Genomic DNA, 20,760 nt, shown 5'->3' on the forward strand with positions numbered 1-20,760 from the left:
GTGCCACAGGAAAGCCTGAGAGAGGGGGCTGCAGAGTCCATTTTAGGGATGAAGACCTCCAAGTGGTATCAAACCCTCCCTACGGTGCTGAGAGTCACTGAGCAGCCCGAGTTTAGAGCTCACCAGTGACATCTCCACAATGGGTAGCATTATGTCAACTCTAGGTTACGCTCCAGACATGGCCAAGTCAGACCTCTGTCTGGGACTACAGTTAGCTTGCAAACAAAGAAACAAAACTGCTCAAATGGTACGCCCACTTTGGCCATCCTTTCATAAAGAGACATTCAAGTCAAGTTAGAACGGGGTCCACCGCCCTGTAACATGCTCCAGAAAAGAAGTGAAAAGACTCTTCTGGGCGCAGTCTGTCCTCAGCAGAAAGCCTTTCTTGGCAGAGGACAGAGCAGGGGCGAGGAGACAAGAGTAAAAACAAAGCGCAAGTCCTCACTTGGCGTGCTGCTCGGCAGCGGGGTCTCCCAGGGGCGAGTCAGAAGGTAGAAGTGTTCGCAGGCATGTAACGGGATGCTAACCGGCTCCTCGCTGCACAGACCCAGCTCGTATGCCCACTACAGACGCACAGAGGGAGGGGTGGGTGGAGAGGAACAGAAAGGCGCGTGAGCAAGGGCAGCCTCTTGAGACGAGTGTCACTGCGAGCGGCTCCTGGGCGCTCCCGCTCCCCATCAGCTGTGGGAAGCCGACTCCCAGCTTTAGTTCCTAACGTTTCGGAGGGGAGCAACACTGAACCGGCTGAGCCACGGAGTCTGCTTTCTGAGCAGAGAAGACAGAGCCACCAGCTCGGAAGGGGAGCCAGGCCCTTGGAACCCCAAACACCAACCAGGAAGACCTCCACGTGGCGGAAAGCACTCCCGGCTGCCCCTAGGACCGTGGAGGGGGGCAAGGGACAGTCTGCCTTCTGGGCTGCAGGGTTTAGGGTCCTGACACGGAACCCACGCTCCCGACACAGGGGCACCCCAACGCTCGTCTGCTGGGCGGCGGGATGGCACGAACCACCACGCAGCCCGACCAGGGACCGAGCGCTGTCCGCACTGACTCTCTGGGCCTCCCTGAGCGGGGCTGCCCCTCGGCCGGGAAGGAAGGGGACGGTGCCCAGCTTCCACACGAGGGGCAAGGGCGGGCTTCCCGTGTGGAGGGGGGATTCCGAGTTTTCCCGGCCACAGAAGGAACAGTGTGTCCCGGACGCCTGCTTAGTCCATCAGAAAACTAGGCTTACCTCTGTACCCCAAATCCTGGAGACAAAGTTAAATAAGAAAGGCAGCGACCCAGTCTCATCACTAACCTACCTGACCAGCACAGTTGACAAAATACTGGCACTGGATCTGTCCCTTGTCTGTCTCCACGCCGGTGACTTGACCTCTTTTGACCATAACATGAAGAATACTTGTCCGGTCATAGATCTGAACACCTGTCCCAAGGTAAACACAGAGTTGGGTTTTGTCATCTGCTGTCTCAGAGTCAGGCATTTGCAGCAGCTTCTCAACAAACACTGAACAGACCAGGTCCATGCTTTAACTTTGGAATCCAAAACACTCCTAGAACCACATCCTGAGATGGTAGAAATGGGCCTTTCCCAAGACTGAAAAGACCAGGCCAACTGAAAAAACCAACTGAAGCACATAATGAAATCTCAGGGATCATGGGACTCCCCTGGTGGTCCGGCGGTTTGGGTCCACACTTCTACTGCAGGGGCCTGGGTTCCATCCCTGGCTGGGAATCAAAGGCCCACAAGGGGCATGGCGCAGCCAAACAAAAATCCAGGGATCCTTAAAGGGGCAGGAGAGAAACAGAGCCATAGGGCCGCCTCAATCCTGATCGACCCACACCACGAAGCGGTTCATCCAGAGCGGACACCACCACAGATGAGCCTTCCCCTCGTTCATTCCAACCCCAGGACATGACCCCAGCTGTGCATTAAACCCCCGAGGCATGTGCCAGCCTCGGAGCTTCTCAGGTCCTGCGGAGGGAGAAAGGCCCTTATACCTAGAATGCTCTAAGCAGGACTGAAGGCAGCGCCTAGGAGACTTCACAAGAAAAACGTGGCCCTGAGGGAAACTGCACCGACAGGTACCGCGCTGAGACAAAAACTCAAGAGCCGCGAGCCGGAGTTCCATGCAGACGCTGTCTGGTGGCGCTGCCGCCGCTGGGCCGCTCTCCTGAGACCAGCCCTGTCCTCACCCCGCGCCCACTCACCGCTCTGGGAGGCGGCACTGGCCAGGGCGAGCGCCACGTCGGCGGAGGACACCACCGCGTCCTCGGGGACGTGCATGGCCCCCACCAGGTCGTGCACGTTGAGCAGAGGGTGCAGCTCGGCCACTTTCTTGGGGGAGACGATCTCGCAGGGGATGCCTATGACACTGGCACAGAACACAGGGGCACAATGACATTCCCCGGCCTCCGCAGAGGTCAGCTGACAGGAAGTCGGGACGGGCTCAGCCTCATACGTACTTCAGCCTCGAGTTGATGCGCTTCAGGGAGATGAGCCGGTCCTGAGTTTGGGCCAGAAAGATGGAGCCCGTCCTAGTGTAACCTGGAGGGAGAAGCAGCCCAGACTCAGACAGACCGGGCCACCCGCGGGGGCACAGCGGGGGCCCACCAGCCTGCCAGGCGGGCAACCCGCAGGGAGTCCTGGACGGGCTCAGCTCACAGCTCTGCGAGGGACGCAACTGTGACCCCTCCCTCCTGCACCCCTTTGGGTAACCAGGCCCTTTTCTCCTCGGTCCTTGGTGGGCACGTAACCGTGGCGATGGCTGTCCTCAGCGCAGCCGCAGGCCTGTGACCTGCGCTCAGCCGGTCTGACCTCCTGGAACACTGGGGCTTGAGCCAGGAGAGAAGGCGGAGGTCCCTCCTCTCATCTCAGGAGCAGCAGTGTCCTGGCCAGCCCACCCTCCTTCCAGCTGAGGGCCTGGGTCCTCACCACCCGGCTCCACCCTGCCTCCAGCTGGCAGCCGCCTCCTAGTCCACAGGCCCCAGTGGCCTTCCAGAAGCTCCTTGTTGCCCAGCTTAGCCCCGGGCGATTCCTGCTGTTTGTGGTCAACGTACTGGATGTGACCACTACAACACTTGAGTCAGTGACAAGCCTCCCAGAGTGCAATGTCTTATCAGTTCTCATGAAGAAAAGCTTGAATCAGTCAGGTGTCTTTTTAAAAGGAAATATAGTCATGATCATTTCAGAGCCTGGTTTTTGTAAGTATTAGACATGTCCTCATTATATTTATTCCTTTGCTCTGTCCTAGGATATACAGAAAGCAAAAATGTTCATATCACTGTGAAAAATAACTTGCTAAGTACAGGTCAATGTTTGTTCACAGTTCCGTTTGTCTTCGACTGAAGGTAGAGTTAAACACTATGGTCAGAAGTCTCTGAGTTTGCTTTTTTCCCCATAATAAAGCTGTTATTCATCTGAAATGCAACTATGTTATTTCTGCTAGAATTCCACTGTTGGTTCCCTCCCATTCTGATAAGTTTTTTTTTATATTTGAGTATGGAGAATGTCCAAATCATTCTATAAGTCAAAACTACACAGCGTCAAGGCAGAAATATCAACTACTCCCCACTTCCCCACCATGCACTGTGTTCCCCACTTACTCTGGGGGTGACCACCCTCAGCTGTTGTTGTTGAGGTGCTATGTCATGTCTGACTCTTTTGCCACTCCATGGACTACAGCCCTCCAGGATCGCCTCTGTCCATGGGATTTCCAGGCAAGAATACTGGAGTGGGTTGCCACTTCCTTCTCCAGGGGATGTTGCTGACCCAGGGATCGAACTCTGGTGTCCTGCACTGGCTGGTAGATTCTTTACTGCAGAACCTCCAGGGAAGCCCAGCCAACCTCAGTACTTTCTGATTTATCCTTTCTATATTTATTTGCAAAATAATGTATATTTTCTTATTGCTTCTTAGTTCTTATACAAAAGCAGTGCGTTTTATACAGCTTTTAACATCTTGGTTTTCTCATGTGACAATGTATCCCAGAGATCATTTCATAACAGTTCACAGACATCTTTCTCCTCCTTTTTACATCTACTTAATACTATGTGTGGACTTCATCAATTTTATGCATGCATATTTTTGTGCAAGATATTAAGTGGAAAAAACAAGGTACAGACATGCTTAATACAATCTCATTTTGGTTAAAAAAAAGTACACATCAACAAACCACAGAGTGGTAACCTTGTGGTGGGTATTCAGTGGGAAGGTTGACTTTTTCTTTTTATATTTCTGTATTATTCACATTTATCATAATAATTTATTATATATATTTAAAACTTTCTAAAAGTTCCTTATAACCCACAAAATATTTTTAAAAATTAATTGGTCATCAACTTGGTTAAGTGGCTTAATCTACCTGTATCTAAGTTTTTCAACTGTAAAAGAATGACCCATCCTTACTATAAGGTCAAATAATACATGAAATACTTCCAGAAGACTATTAAAATTTTTATATTATCACATTCAGTCACCTGACAAAAATTTATCAAGTACAAAAGAAGCACAGCAGAAACTAATTTTGTATAATGAGGACTCCTGAAGTGACCCAGTAACTCTGAGTTAAATGCAGTTACCATACACCTCATGTGAGTGAACTATTTCAGAAGATTAGCTTATTATACGGCACCATTAAATCTAGGTTTTGGGACTTCCCTGATGGGCCAGTGGTTGTTAAATCTCTGCATTTCCACTGCAGGGCAGCGGGGGAAAGTCTGACCCCTGGTTGGAAAACTAAGATCCTGCATGCTCCTAGGCCAAGAAAACAAAACAAAACAAACTAGGCTGTAGAGATGTCATTTAATGTCTCAAGCAGTCCCCTGGAGGACCGCCGTCATGGGAGTGCGCACCCATCCATCCTGCCGGACAGCAGACTCCTCCAGCAGGGAAGCCCCGTGTCGTGTCTCACTGCGGCCCTGGCGGACGGCACCGGGGTGACACACCGAGGGGGTGCCCTTGCTCTCGGCTGCCTGACTTCCTCACCGCCCCACAGGCACCAGGGAGAGATCAAGCCCAACAGGCGGTTCCGGACGGTGACCCAGAACAAAGGCTAGACTCAGTTATCTTCCTGACGTCCCCATCCCTCTGGACTCTAATAGCGGAGGAGTGCCAGGCGCAGCAAAGCACGAGTCACTGAACCAAGGGACCAGGAGTCAGCAGTGGCCCCTCTGGGCCTGTTGTGGACCCTATTCGGACCCAAACCCTGGTTAATGCCTGATTCAAGTCATTAAATTAAATCTGTCTGAAAAAGACTGAAATACATTTAGGTCCGTGTCTACCATGTTTAAGTTACTAGAAAATCAGTCTTAAGTTACAATTTACAAATAAGGTTATACTTCAGTTGGCAAAAATAAAAGCTACCATCCTTTGTCAGCATTACTCTTGATGTATCTGTGATTTGAATGACACAAGGCCTGCAAAAGAGCATCCCTCACACAGGCTTCGTCCAGTCGTCAGCACCGGGCCTTACCATCCCCTAACAGTACTGTGGTCACCAAACTGCTTCATCAGCAATGAAACTAGCTTTGACTCTGGGCTTCTTGCTAACATGTCACCTTACAACAAAGTACTAGATTTTTCTTTCTACCTTGCTGCCATATGGATCATGGTCTTAGATTCATCTTCCTGCTCTTGGGACTCTTACTTACTCCAATAAGTGGCTTATAGTCTGTGTCCTTATTCCCCTAATTACACAGGTAAGGAGAAACACACGTATGTGCTTTATAGTTAGAAATACCAGTAAGTATCAATATTTGGGTGGGTCAAGCTATGATTTAACCATCAAATACCTGAAGTTGAGGTGCCAAGTGTTGCCACTTATTATACTTTGAGGAGTGGAATATATAGGAAATGGTCCAGGAAGATTTTCACCTCATAAGAATAACAGAATCTGACAAGGAGCTAGGGTACTGATTGAAGACCCTCCACTTACAGATAAGGAAAGCAAAGACAGTGCTACAAGCTAGGAGACTCACCCAAGGCTAGAGTCGGACAAGTGGCAGAGCCCAGCCTGAGCCTCAAGTCTGATTACCAGATCAACAGGCCACCTTGGTGCAGCGCTAGAGTGCTGAGTACAGGTCTAGGCTACTTGCTTACCTGTTTGGATCCCCGTTTCTTGCTCTAACTGGTGGTAGAGTTTGTTTGAATAATCTGCCATCTTTTGCTCGATGGCCAAGTGCCTGGCGGTGCTTAGGATGCCAGCACAGAACCTCGTAGAGCCAGCAGCCAGCCTGCAGGATAGATTGTTAGGGAGATACATACGTCAGTGAACACAGCAAGGTCAAGGTCCCTCATTACACCGCTGCTGGAATGGCCACAGATGGAATCAACCTCACTGTCTATCAACACAAGAATGAGTTAAAATTTTGGAATTTCACCTATACAACATTAAAAAAAAAAAAAAAAAAGAACACTTTCATGGACCAATCCTAATGGAGCAACTCTAATGAAAAGGGTGAGGTGAGGAAAACTATTTAGGGTATGCTGTCACTTGTATGAAAAAAATAAATAAATCTCCAGATACCCGCATACATACCTACCAACACTTATTTGATTATATATGGAGAGGATTATCTGGAATGGTACCTAAAGAACTTAACTCACTTCCATAAGGGAACTTGTAGTCAGAGGTTAGGAGCTGAAGGAGGCCTTTCCTATGAGCTCCTTTACACACTTTCAATTCTGAACTACGTAAACGTGTCACCTATTCAGAATTCAGAATGAACTCCAATTTGTGGCAGCGAACAAAAGCCTGGAACAGAAAAAGGACACTAGGGGAAATAAAGCCTCAACTTTAGTTTAAACGAATGTATCAGTACTGGCTCATTAACTGAAACATTAATCCTGACAGAAGATGTTGGTAACAGATGAACATGGACGTGAGGTATACGGTAACTCCACACTATCATTGCAACTGTTCTGTACATCTAAAGTAATTTAGATTACTTCTAAAATAATCAAAGAAAAGGAACAGAAATAAGACAGAATATAGCCAATTTCATTTCAGCTCACAGAAGAAGCACCCGAGTCACAGTATTTATTGTTGAATTAATACAACAAAGAGAGCAAGATGTACTTTAAACCAGAAATAAATACATCATTTATCTACTTGTTACGTCTCAATCTCTGAAAACTAGAAAACAGAATATTAGGCATCACAAAACGAAATCCTGAAGATTTCATTTTTGTACTTTATTCATACTACTTAGTGACATTTAGGTTAGCTATTGGTGGGTGAGCATTACTAAGATGACAGAGATGAGGGAAGCCGAGAGCAGCAGAGCCCCAAGCCATGGCCAGCGGGAGTCCTACCTGCCCTGCTCCAGAAGGACGACATCCTTCCACCCCATCTTGGAGAGGTGATAGGCCACGGACGTGCCCATGATTCCACCACCGCAGACGACCACCTGCGCCTGGGCGGGCAGGGCCACGGGGGGCGCCGCGGCCGCTGACGCGCTGCTTCTGGCCGGGGAGCCCTTCCGCCAGCCTCGGCGGCTTCCCCGTCCTCGGACCGCCGCCAGCAACCGGTGCAGCATCGCGTCTGTCAGCAACGGGGGCCGTGCTCTCGCTCAGCCACGCAGCAGATCCCAGGAATTCACACTAGACAGAGGAAAGCAAGTGTGTCATTCCGCTGTGCTCAGAGCACAGGATTAACGAGAAAAGCCTGAAACCCAGAACGCTGATTGTTCACTCAGCCAGTTTCAGGACTTCCTGAGTTCCAGACACGCTGCCAGTCTTAACAGCGGTGAAGACAAACGAGGAGGTCCCTGCCTTTACACAACTTACATCTGAGACAGACAGACAAGCAGCCAATATACGAACAACATAAGCAGCAGAGCTAACAGGACAGGGTCACTGGGGGCAGCTCAAAATACAGAGGTCAGAGAGGAGACATTTGAAAAGACCTGCATGACAAGAACCAGCCACGTGAGGTCGGAAAGCAGCAGCGTGTGTGAAGGCCTGGAGAGGCAGAGCTCGAGGAGTCAGCACAGAAGAGGGGACAGCGTGTGCACAGCACGTAAGAGGGGGCCACCTGAGGGCGCGCTGGAGGGGCGGGGGCCAACCACGCAGGGGCTCCAGATCCCCAGGAGAGGCCGCGCTGGAGGGGCAGGGACCAACCACGCGGGGGCTCCAGCTCACCAGGAGAGGCGGCGCTGGAGGGGCAGGGACCAACCACGCGGGGGCTCCAGCTCACCAGGAGAGGCCGCGCTGGAGGGGCGGGGGCCAACCACGCGGGGGCTCCAGCTCACCAGGAGAGGCTGCGCTGGAGGGGCGGGGGCCAACCACGCGGGGGCTCCAGCTCACCAGGAGAGGCCGCGCTGGAGGGGCAGGGACCAACCACACAGGGGCTCCAGCTCACCAGGAGAGGCTGCGCTGGAGGGGCGGGGGCCAACCATCCGGGGGCTCCAGGATCCCCACGAGAGGCCGCGCTGGAGGGGCAGGGACCAACCATGCGGGGGCCTCCAGATCACCACGCAAGGAGGCGCTGGAGGGGCAGGGACCAACCATCGGGGGCTCCAGGATCCCCACGAGAGGCCGCGCTGGAGGGGCAGGGACCAATCATGCGGGGGCCTCCAGATCACCACGCGAGGAGGCGCTGGAGGGGCAGGGACCAATCATCGGGGGCTCCAGGATTCCCATGAGAGGCCGCGCTGGAGGGGCAGGGACCAATCATGCGGGGGCCTCCAGATCACCATGAGAGGAGGCGCTGGAGGGGCAGGGACCAACCATCGGGGGCTCCAGGATTCCCATGAGAGGCCGCGCTGGAGGGGCAGGGACCAATCATGCGGGGGCCTCCAGATCACCATGAGAGGAGGCGCTGGAGGGGCAGGGACCAACCATCGGGGGCTCCAGGATTCCCATGAGAGGCCGCGCTGGAGGGGCAGGGACCAACCATGCGGGGGCCTCCAGATCACCATGAGAGGAGGCGCTGGAGGGGCAGGGACCAACCATCGGGGGCTCCAGGATTCCCATGAGAGGCCGCGCTGGAGGGGCGGGGACCAACCACGCGGGGGCTCCCGGATCCCCGCGAGCAGCGGGGCTTACTCTAAGCGCAGAGGAAAGCACTAAAGCAGGGGCATGACACGGTCTGCTCCGTGTCTCCAGGGTGAGGCTGGCTCCACAGAAGGCTCCCAGGAGGACGGGGACAGCAGAGGTGAGCCAGGAAACTGTCACACTTCTCAGGGAAACGCCAGGCTGGCTCAGATGAGGATGGCGGCAGCGGAGCCAGAGCAACGCCTGGATTGCTTGGGAAACAGAGATGACAGAACTTATCTGCCAACAACTGATGCTAAAATGGGAAAAACGGAGAAATAAGGAGGAGGGCCAAGTCTGAGGGTTAAACAACCATGTTTAACCTGAGAAGGATCAGACATGGCAGAGGCTGTGAGGTGTCTGTGAGCAGAGTGGAAGGTTCCACAGAGTCAACAGCCGGAGACCCAGCAGGCAGCGCCGGGAAACTCGGAGCAGCTGGTGCCCAAGCATGAGACTGCCATCTCTGAGGTGCCCGGAGCAGAAGCAGGAACTGGACCCCCTGCACAGCAGCACCGAGCGGGTGGGCAGCCTGCTCTCCTCCCCAGGAGCCACCAAGGGCCCCTGCTGCTGGTTTTCGTGCTCATGTCTCAGCACGACTCCCAAGAAAGCCACGCCTGAACTTCTGTTGATTAGCGAGTTCCAGAACCCCCTTTGACACCGAGGGACCCGGCCTGGAGGCTGCCGCGTCTGTGAACCCTGGGCAGTGGCAGGAACTGACCCAGGAGGCTCTGCTCCTCGCTCCAGCACCACAGGCTGCACACGACCAAGGCAGGGTTCTAACAAAATTGATGCGACAGCAAAACGGAGAACTGGTCAAGCTTCGGGCAACTGCAGACAGAGCTGCAGGCAGACCACAGAGTCGCGGACGCACAGGAAGAGGCGGCCTTAGGAGCAGAGGGGGCGCCGAGCAGACGAGGGCGGCCCGCGGCGCGCAAGCCCCCACCTCCTCCACGACAGCCCCCCACCTGTGCGCTGCCAGCAGCCCGAACCATCGTCCGTCAGGGGGCTCTCGGATCCGTGACCAAGGCAGGCACAGACCTTGTCCCAGGGACCAACCATCCTTTGGGGCCCACCGCGCCTCAGGTCCCTGTCAGTCTCTGCCTCAAGATGGAAAGTTGTCCACAGAGTTAGTCCTAGTGTAAGCCCCTCCCCACAGGCCCCATCGTCTCCCCAGTTCTAATCCTTCATTTCTCTCCCTTAAAACCTCACCATTTCTCCAAAGACGACAGACAGATGGCCAAAAACACACAAGAAAAGATGCTCAGCATCACTAACCACTAGAGAAATTAAAATCAAAACTATAGTGAGGTATCACCTCTCACTGGTCAGAAGGGCCATCATCAAAAAACCGACAAACTCCAAAAGCTGGAGAGGGTGTGGAGAAAAAGGGAACCCTCTTACACTGTTGGTGGGAATGCAAATTGGTACAACCACTATGGAGAACAATATGGAGGTGCCTTAAAAAAACTAAATATAGAGTTACCGTATGATCCAGCAATCCCACCACTGGACTTATACCAGAGAAAACTGATTCACTAAGATACACGCCCTCCAATGGTCCCTGGAGCACTATCTACCACAGCCAAGACATGGAAGGGAGCTAAATGTCCACTGACGGAGGAAAGGATGAAGACGGTGCAGTACATATGCTACATATACAAGGGGCGTGTGCAGCAGTCCATATACAGTGGGATACTCCTCAGCCACTAACAGGAACAGAACAAGGCCATCTGCAGCAGCACGGAAGGGCCTCGCGATTACCACACCAAGCGGAGCCAGCCCCACAGAGAGCGACAGAGACCATGTGACAGCACTCACACACGGGATTTGACATAAAAACGACACAGGGCTTCCCTGGAGACTCAGTGGGAAAGTCTCCCCTCTAATACAGGAGACAAGGGCTCAATCCCAGATCCAGGAAGATCCCTGATGCCTCAGAGCAACTAAGCCCGGGCACCACAACTACTGAGCTTGTGTGTGAGAGCCCAGGAGGCGCAACTCCTGAGCCCACACGCCGCAGGTGCTGAACCCAAGCGCCCTAGAACGCGAGCTCCGTAACGAGAGAGGCCACGAAGTGAGCATCCTGAGCACCCCACCTAGAGAGCAGCCCCTGCTCGCCGCAACCAGAGCAAAGTCTGCACAGCAGTGAGGACCCAGCACAGCCAAAATAAACACAACAAACGAAAACCACACAAGTGAACTTTTTACAAAAAACAGACTCACAGATCTAGAAATCAAATTTATGGTGACTAAAAGGGGAATGTGGGGTGGTGGGATAAATTAGGAGATTGGGGTTAACAAACACACACTATTACATAAAGCTGATGAGGACCGAGCATATAGCACAGGAAATTCTACTCGATGTTCTGTATAACCTATTTGGGAAAAGAATCTGAAAAGGAACAGAGATTTATATATCAGATCCACTTTCTGTACACCTGAAACTAACACAGCATTGTAATTTAACTATACTCCAATAAAAGGAAAATTTTAAAAATTTTAATCACTTAAAAAATAAAGTGACCAGGGCTTCCCTAGTGGTCTAGTGGTTAAAAATCCACCTGCCAAAACTAATAAAATAAAAAATGGAAAAAAAAAAAAAAAAGAATCTGCCTGCCAATGCAGGGGACACAGGTTGGATCCCTGGTCCGGGAAGATTTCCCATGCTGCGGAGCAGCTAAGCCGGTGTGCCACAGCTACTGAGCCCAAGCTCTAAGCCCACAAGCCACGAGTACTGAGCCCGTTTGCCTAGAGCCTGTACTCAACAAGAGAAGCCACAGCCGTGAGAAGCTCATGCACCGAAAACAAGAGAGCCTCCGCCAGCTGCAACTAGAGAAAGCCCGCCCAATGCAACGAAGACCCAGTGTAGCCAAAAGTAAACAAATAAAAATTACAAAAAAACCGAAACAAAACAAAACCCAAAAACCCTGATAAGAAAGGTTCTCTGAAGACCAACTAATGCCAATATGGAGAGGCACCTATAAAGTAATCTGAACCACTCCCACTGCTGGCAAAGAGCAAGGGATCTCTTAGCTGGGTACACTTGTCCAGACTAAAGCTTTTACCTCCAGAAACCCCACAGGTCACAACAGAAGAACAACGCCTGTAAAGCCAGTGGAAGAGCTGAGATACCTATTCAAAAGACAGGCAGCATCAGGACTTCCCTGCTGGCCCAGTGGTTAAGAATCCACCTTGCAACCCAGGAGGCGTGGTTTGATCCCTGACTGGGGAACTAAGATCCCACATGACAGTGAAGATCTGAAGATCCCCTATGCTGCAGCTGACAGTGCCACACACTCACATAAATAAATGATGGAGGGGACACAGGTCTATGGCTGAATCATGTTGATGTTTGGCAGAAACCAACACAACACTGTAAAGCCGATTATTCTTCAATTAACAGTAAGTAAATTCAATTATATATTTTTTTAAAAAGCATCATCAGACAAGTTAAATGGTGCAATGGGTTAGATTGTTAATAGCCATTCTTGCTACTACACTCAGCAGGATCTTACATGAACATCTTGTTCAATGTTGTCGAGCTTTACCCACTGCATTATCAACATAACGGTCTGCTGTTCCCTCATTGTTTTCAGTTACAACAACAGTTACATCCTTCAAGGATGTCTCCAACTAACAACTGTGAGATGGACATTCAGATCTGCATCCCTTCCTCTGCAGACACCCAAACCCTCACGTTACGGAACTCTGGCCCTGTGCTTTTCCAGCCAGGCTACAGACTATAAATGCACTGATAAAGTTCACTTTAAAGGAACACACAGTGTAGGGACTACAAGGTGAGTGGGATTTTCATCTGCATCAGGACCACTCTGGCTCACACTGTACCCAGAGAGCACTAGGAATGATCTCAGTGGAGGTAGGGCTGGCCATCAGATCCACAGTTTCACGGGGAGGTTTTACCTATCATGAAGCAACACTGAGCAATCTCATCAGTTTGTTATATGATGGCACAGATTGGACAAGTCCTCTCATTTCTTTGGCTAATGTAGTTCTTGACAACAGTCTAGCTCTCGACCACCTGCTGGCAGAACGAGGTGGAATTTGCGAGATACTACTACTTCTGGCTGCACCTGAATGAATGTGATAGCACGGGTGGAAGTTCAGTTCAGTTCAGTTCAGTTGCTCAGTCGTGTCCGACTCTTTGCAACCCATGAACCGCAGCACACCAGGCTTCCCTGTTCACCCCCACCTCCCGGAGTTTACCCAAACCCACGTCCATTAAGTCAGTGATGCCATCCAATCATCTCATCCTCTGTTGTCCCCTTCTCCCACCTTCAATCTTTCCCAACATCAGGGTCTTTTCAAATGAGTCAGCTCTTCACATCAGGTGGCCAAAGTATTGGAGCTTCAGCTTCAACATCAGTCCTTCCAATGAACACCCCAGGACTGGTCTCCTTCAGGATGGACTGGTTGGATCTCCTTGCAGTCCAAGAGACTCTCAAGAGTCTTCTCCAACACCACAGTTCAACAGCATTAATTCTTCAGTGCTCAGCTTTCTTTATAGTTCAACTCTCACATCCATACATGACTACTGGAAAAACCATAGCCTTGACTAGATGGACCTTCGTTGGCCAAGTAATATCTCTGCTTTATAATATGCTGTCTAGGTTGGTCACAACTTTCTTTCCAAGGAGTAAGCATCTTTTAATTTTTTGGCTGCAATCACCATCTGCAGTGATTTTGGAGCCAAAAAAATTAAGTCTGTCACTGTTTCCATTGTTTCCCCATCTATTTGCCATGAAGTGATGGCACTGGATGCCATGATCTTAGTTTTCTGAATGTTGAGCTTTAAGCCAATTTTTTCGTTCTCCTTTTTCACTTTTATCAACAGGCTCTTTAGTTCTTCTTTACTTTCTGCCATAAGTGTGGTATCATCCTCATATCTGAGGTTATTGATATCTCTCCTTGCAATCTTGATTTCAGCTTGTGCTTCCTCCAGCCCAGTGTTTCTCACGATGTACCCTGCATATAAGTTAAATAAACAGGGTGACAATATACAGCCTTGATGTACTCCTTTTCCTATTTGGAACCAGTGTGTTGTTCCATGTCCAGTTCTAACTATTGCTTCCTGACCTACATACAGATTTAGGTCAGGCGGTCTGGTATTCCCATCTCCTTCAGAATTTTCCAGAGTTTATTGTGATCCACACAAAGGCTTTGGCATAATCAATAAAACAGATGTTTTTCTGGAACTCTCTTGCTTTTTTGATGATCCAATGGATGTTGGCAATTTGATCTCTGGTTCCTCTCTCTGCCTTTTCTAAAAGCAGCTTGAACATCTGGAAGTTCATGGTTCATGTACTATTGAAGACTAGCTTGGAGAATTTTGAGCATTACTTTGCTAGCGTGTAAGATGAGTGTAATTGTGAGGTAGTTTGAGCATTGTTTGGCACTGCCTTTCTTTGGGATTGAAGGCGAGAGGAGAAGGGGAGGACAGAGGATGAGATGTTTGGATGGCATCACTGACTCAATGGACATGAGTTTGAATAAACTCTGGGAGTTGGTGATGGACAGGGAGGCCTGGCGTGCTGCAGTCCATGGGGTCGCAAAGGGTCGGACATGACTGACTGACTGAACTGAACTTCTTTGGGATTGGAATGAAAACTGACCTTTTCCAGTCCTGTGGCCACTGCTGCGTTTTCCAAATTTGCTGCCATATTGAGTGCAGCACTTTCACAGCATCATCTTTGAAGATTTGAAATAGCTCAATTGGAATTCCATCACCTCTACTAGCTTTGTTCGTAGTGATGTTTCCTAAGGCTCACTTGACTTTACATTCCAGGGTGTCTGGCTCTAGGTGAATTATTACATCATCGTGGTTATTTGGGTCATGAAGATCTTTTTTTTTTTTCTTTTTCATGAAGATCTTTCTTGTACAGTTCTTCTGTGTATTCTTGCCACTTCTTAATATCTTCTGCTTCTGTTAGGTCCACACCATTTCTGTCCTTTATCGAGCCCATCTTTGCATGAAGTGTTCCCTTGGTATCTCTAATTTTATTGAACAGACCTCTTTCCTATTCCACTGTTTTCCTCTATTCCTTTGCATTGTGTGCACTAGGACCCAGGAGAAAGGAGTAGTGACCCCACAAGAGACTGACCCAGACTTGCCTGTGAGTGTCCAGCAATCTCCAGCGGGGGCGGGGGCTGATGTTGGCCTGCCGCAGGGGTGGGGGCACTGAGTGTAACAGTACATGCGTGGGGGGCTTCTGAAGATTATCTTCATTACCTCCACCACAGTTTGGCCCAGGTAAACAGCAGGGAGGGAACACAGCTCCATCCATCAACAGAAAATTGGATTAAAGATTTACCGAACATGGCCCCAACCATCAGAACAAGACCCAGGTTCCCCCTCAGTCAGTCTCTCCTATCAGGAAGCTTCCTTGTGAAGCCTCTTATCCTTCTCCATCAGAGGGCAGACTGAAAGCCACAATCACAAAAAACTAACCAATGTAATCACATGGGTGGAAGTTAACATTAAGGGAATATACATCCAGGCCAACTGGCTTCACAGTTTTAGCGGTGGCAATATTGCCTCCACTGTCTGGTCAACAGTTAAGTTAGACCTCCCAGGGTTAACCTGGTTCGTTCCCTTCCCAGGCCCCTTACAGGATACTACTGTTCTCTTTTTGGCCCTTGTTTGTTACCTTCTGGGCAAGTTTGTGTCTTCTAAGCTCCAACAGTTTCAGCTAAGACTCATGATGGCACAAGAACTTAACCCCTTCCAGCAGAGGGTGGCCCAGGTCTCTGCAGGTCCTCGGAGCAGTCAGAGAGGGACTTCTAACCTCCAGGGTAGGCTAGGGGCTGCAGCCCCTGTCCAGCAGGAAGGAACTCTGGAAGAGGCCTTTGCCCTCTTACCCTCAAGAGTAAAGGGTGTAGAATCCCTCAGGGGGAATGAGACAGGCTGGAACCTGGGACCCTTTGCCGCAGTGCTTACATCTGAACAAACGTCTTCTTAAGCAACAAAATACAAAAAAACTATAAAGGACTAAAAATAACTATATGTGTGTGCAGCTGGGGTAAATTATGGACAAGATACGAAAAAGACCCAAAGAAGTCAACTGCCACTTCTGAAGAGCAGAGAGCAAAAGCAGGTGTTGGGGAGCAAAAGCAGGGTGCTGCACGTGGACCCAGCACACACCACCACCAAAGGGGTGGGCAGACCACCCAAGCACCCCTCAATCCCAACGCCTGGACCCGCTTCTACCCTTACCCCATATAAGGACCCAGACCACTGACGCCCTTGGGAGCGAACAAGGGAAACCGTTACCTGTCTTCGCGCTCTTTTGCTACAGCAGGGGCCCCAATAAAGCCTGGTCTGAATCTCTTGTCTGGCCTCTTTTCAATTTCTATTGATTAAAGAGGCCAAGAACCCTGGCTGGTGACACCATCACTGATGCTCTCTCTACCCGCTGTCTCAGTGGAAACGGAGCTCTCCTGAGGGCATCGGCAGTCACGTGGCCAGCCCTGTTCCACAGGCCTCACCATCAAGAGGTATGGTCAGCGTCCTCCTAGCTTCTGAACCATTACCACTCGGTCATCCTTGAAAAGACCCTGTTCCTCTGTGGCGTAAGCTAGCAGGCACCCCTAGCTGGCTCCAGGCTACTTCCTGTTAAGCGCAGGCACATCTGTGTCTACATCTGGTTTCTGAACCTGTAACTCTGCTCCTCTCCTAACCTCTGACCTCATGTCCTCTCTTCCTTCATCACAGCAAATAACCTGTCTCATCTTGTTTCCTGAGACCCCTCCTGGAACCCTCTTTGCATCTGCAACCATCTCTGCCTTCTTTCACAGGGTCAAAGGTAATCCCTCACAGAGGCCTGGCTCCCACTTCCTGCCTCCTTCCTTTGAATCGAGTTCCATCAACTGTTCTCCTCTTTCATGTAACTTCACATTTCCCTCCTTCTCATCAGCATTTAAATGTGCTCGAGTACCCCTCGGCCTGGCCTGGCCTGCCGAGGAGATTTAAGCGGAAAAAGCAAAGCTCCATAACACTCTTCAATTAGCTATGTTTAATTTCTAAAATTCTAAATTATAAAACAATGGTCATTGCAAAAACTCAAAAACAGAATGAAATTAAGATTTCCCTCCACTCAAAGTTCACAGTATCAGTGTTAATGATATTTTCATGTTATTTTTGCAGCAATGAGCTGCCCTGATGTCCACCTGTTTGCCATCACCTGTGTCCTAAGTCTTTCTTTTATGACCTTGGTGATGGCATGGTTGGTCAAGGAACGTTTGAAGCAAAATTTCTTAACATGTACACAATAAGTAAGTACACAGGCATTGCTCATACTTTGTTTCTCACTTTCTGCCCAACCTACTCTCTCCTAAACCAAACTGGTCGGGCTTCTTCCCCACTAGACCACAGCACCGCTCTCACGGGGAACACAAAGGCTACTGCTTCCCAGGGCACAGCCTGGGCGCCACCCCACCGGCCCACTGAAGGCTCCCTCCTGCTCACACGCTTCCCTGGTTTGCTGGGCAGCCTCCTCCCTTATCACATCCCACCAGCCTCTCCTCTGCCCTCCCCTCTGTGTGGATGTCCCTCAGGGCTCCCTGAGGCCAGCTGCTCTCCCCATCCATCCCTGTCTACACTGACATCCTTTCCTACCACGACTGACGGCCTAACCCATCCCTGAGCTCAGACCTGCAGGTCCAGCCGAAGAAGAGCCACCTCCACTTGGACTCCCACGGGTCCGACTGAGCACATCTCAAAGGTAAAGGCATGTTCCTCAGTCTCCAACTCTGCTCCACTTCCTCTGTCCCCCGGGGGACCCCACTCAGTAGAGTCCCAGGTGTCATCCCGCATGCCTCCCCTTCTCTCACTTCCTCTCTCCAGGCAATCATCCAGGCCTAACTGACAAGCCTACAGCCTACACTTCCCTCCAGCGGACCTACTTCTCTCCGTCTGCACTGCCCTGTCCTGAGCACAGACCACAAACCTCTCTCTCAGTTCACTGCGGAAGGTTCCCCGTGGGGCTCCCCACCTCTGACCTGCGCCACGGTTCTCCAGATGCCCCCCAGGCTTCACACAGGGGCGAGTGCACCTCTAAAATGAAGACCCTATTTCGTGCCCCTGCTTGCACCTTGCAATGACTATCTGGTGCCCTCAAAGTCACATTCCTTAAGAGGAAGTGCAAGACCCTTCCGTGTCTGCTCACTTATCTCTGGTCTCATTTCTCTTCTCTCACCTCTCACACTCTCATCAAATCTAAACTGCTGTAATTCTGCACACATGCCAGCATGAACTTTCTCTTCCACCTCCAGGATCTGTGCAAGCTCTACCTTCTAACTGGCAGTTCCTGCCACCCCTCCTCGCCAAATAAAGATAATCCCCTCAGCTCTCAGCCTGGGTGATATCTTATTTGTCCCCACCCTCCCCCCAACAGTTGGTTAGGTGACTCCTCTATGTTCCCCTAAACACCCTGCACATCCCCCAGCTCAGAGCCAGCCACACTCTGTAACAGTCTGTTTGCTGACCAGGGAAGCAAAACAGGAACCCATCTGAGAATAAAGATTTTAGAAGCAGATAGATCTGGGTTTGAGAATCTCCCTCACCTATCATCAACAGTATGACACTGAGCAAGTTATTCACTTTCTGTGCTTCGAGCTGCTCATCTGTAACACGGGTTAGGAGTTCTACTTCACATGGCTGCTGCAAGACCAAAGCAGACAGGGCAGGAAAAACAGGGCAAATGGCACCTCAGAAGCACTCGGAAAGTGGGAGCCTTTAGTCCTTGATAATGGAAGTCTCTGAGAGCAGGGACCAGGTGTAACTCAATCAGCACTTTTCTCAGCATTCACCATAGGCACCTTGGAAATACTACTTGAATGAGATACAATGAATGAGGACAAAGAACAAAGAAGATGGGGAAAAAGATTAAGCGATGACTCAGATCTCAAGCCTAGGGCCCCAGATGTGAGGGGATAGCCAAATAACATGAAATAACTTTTTTCCAAAAGGGTAATATTCTTATAAGTAATTATTATGTGCCAGACACCGCTTTATGTATACTGCTAATTTAATCCTCACACATCCATGAAAGAGATGGTACAATTTCTACTGTACGCCTGAGGAAACAGCAGCGCCGAGAACTGAAATGACTGATCCAAGCTCCTACGATACTGATGAGCAGCAGAGCCTGAACTGAAAGTCTGCCAGTTTAGCACTAGCGTCTGCCATTGAATCATTATTCCATGCTACCTCTAAATTAAAATGAGTTAAAAAAGGGTAGCTGTAAAGGAGGCCAGAACCACAAGGGTTAGCAAAGGTGGCATTAGAAACATAATAACGTTTCAGTTTCAAAAAGAAATAATACTAAAAGACCAGAGTGATAAGAACCAAGAAAAAGATTTTTGACTTTGTGCTCATCATGACCTTCAAGGGTCAGTGAAGTAGTGAGAACAAATAAAAGGATTTACAGCGGATGCAAAGAATGAAAGTAAGGAAGGCAAGAGTCTATTCCAGCAGGTTGGCAGCAACAGCAAATACAGCCTGAGGGCAAAGGAGACACAATCAGTAGAGAAGAAATGGAAAATGTCAAAGATGAAGTAAAACACATCTGACTGAAAACCAATCATGTGTGTAATTTCTGCTAAACAACTTCAAAACTGTCTCTGGTTATGCTCAGATGTGCTTCCACAGATAAGAAGAAGACAGCTCCAGCTCCTGTGAGTTGTTCCTCTGCATGGTCACAGCATCCCGTACAAACTGGCTGCTGGTCACGAGGGACCCTGGGTGAGAAGCGTCTATTAATGGTGTGCTAAATGGATCAGCACACCATTCCCCACACCTCCCTCAGCATAAAGCCCACCTCCCGCAACTGGTTTAAAACACGCACACACACACTGACAGGCTCCTCTGGAGAGTCTGTTCCTACTGGTCTACGGTGCTGCATCTTTCAACAAGTGCACCCCGTGATACGAAGTTTGAGAACCTGATCCAAACCCCTAGCCCGAGAAAAGCGCCCCTTGAGTCCGGCTCTCTCCTCGCCCCGCACCCCGTACACCACGCTCACAAACGCACGGGGAAAACAGACTTGAAGATGCCTCACTCAAACCTCAGTGCCATGCACATCAGTCCCAAAGGGTCAAACGTTAGAAGAAAGCTCCCTGCCCCGCCTGGACGTTCCCAGGTAACCTCGCTGCCGACTCTGCAGCAGCTGACCAGCTGGTCAAGCACAAGCACGTCCCCACGCGGGAAAACGACTCCACCTGCAGAGACGACCCGGGTGGACGAGGCTGACGCGCGGCGGGGGGCGGTGCACGGCCGAGGGGCGCCGGGACAGAGGTCACCCGGCCGCGCTGGGCGCCCGCAGGGCCGGTGCCCTGGCCTCGGCACGGCTCTGCGAAGCGTCACAGCCGCAGAGAGGCTGGGGGAACGCGGGGACGCGGCTCCCCAGGGCCGGCCGGAGCTACAGGAGCCAGACCGCGGGAGAAGGCTGGGGGCGCGGGGTCCCGGGCCGCCGAGGCCCGCGCGGACGGCAGGCCGGAGCGGCGTCCTCACCAGAGCCTCCCTTTACTTCACGGGCGGCCGCCTCGGCTGAGGCGGGGCGGCAGGCACGGGAGGACCCAGGGGTCCTGGGGGCCGGAAGGGGGGGTGAGGGCGGGGAGGGGGCGGGGCGGAGGGCGTGAGGTTCCGGGGACGCTGGAGACGCGACCTTCCGCGCTTTACGGTCCCGGGCAAGGGTACGCCGGCGCGCATGCTC

At 50.9% G+C, this 20,760-nt stretch overlaps 1 protein-coding gene across 2 annotated transcripts in view; it reads right to left on the reverse strand.

The window, feature by feature from the left end:
- Positions 1-20,760, reverse strand: part of PDPR (pyruvate dehydrogenase phosphatase regulatory subunit) — a 43,763-nt gene extending 23,003 nt beyond the window's left edge. Inside the window, exons 1-7 of one of the 2 annotated variants that reach the window (XM_069549566.1) lie at positions 20,559-20,760; positions 7,310-7,597; positions 6,095-6,228; positions 2,461-2,542; positions 2,206-2,369; positions 1,299-1,420; positions 446-563 (exon numbers count right to left, since the gene is read on the reverse strand). In XM_069549566.1, the coding sequence (XP_069405667.1) occupies positions 446-563; positions 1,299-1,420; positions 2,206-2,369; positions 2,461-2,542; positions 6,095-6,228; positions 7,310-7,533 (844 nt within the window). In that variant the 5' untranslated portion in view covers positions 7,534-7,597; positions 20,559-20,760. Of the gene's footprint in view, positions 1-445; positions 564-1,298; positions 1,421-2,205; positions 2,370-2,460; positions 2,543-6,094; positions 6,229-7,309; positions 7,598-20,266 lie in introns of both variants that reach the window. The other variant, XM_069549567.1, reaches the window with a different exon arrangement.

The sequence above is a fragment of the Ovis canadensis genome, chromosome 14 (assembly GCF_042477335.2).
Source record: "Ovis canadensis isolate MfBH-ARS-UI-01 breed Bighorn chromosome 14, ARS-UI_OviCan_v2, whole genome shotgun sequence".
NCBI lineage: Eukaryota > Metazoa > Chordata > Mammalia > Artiodactyla > Bovidae > Ovis > Ovis canadensis.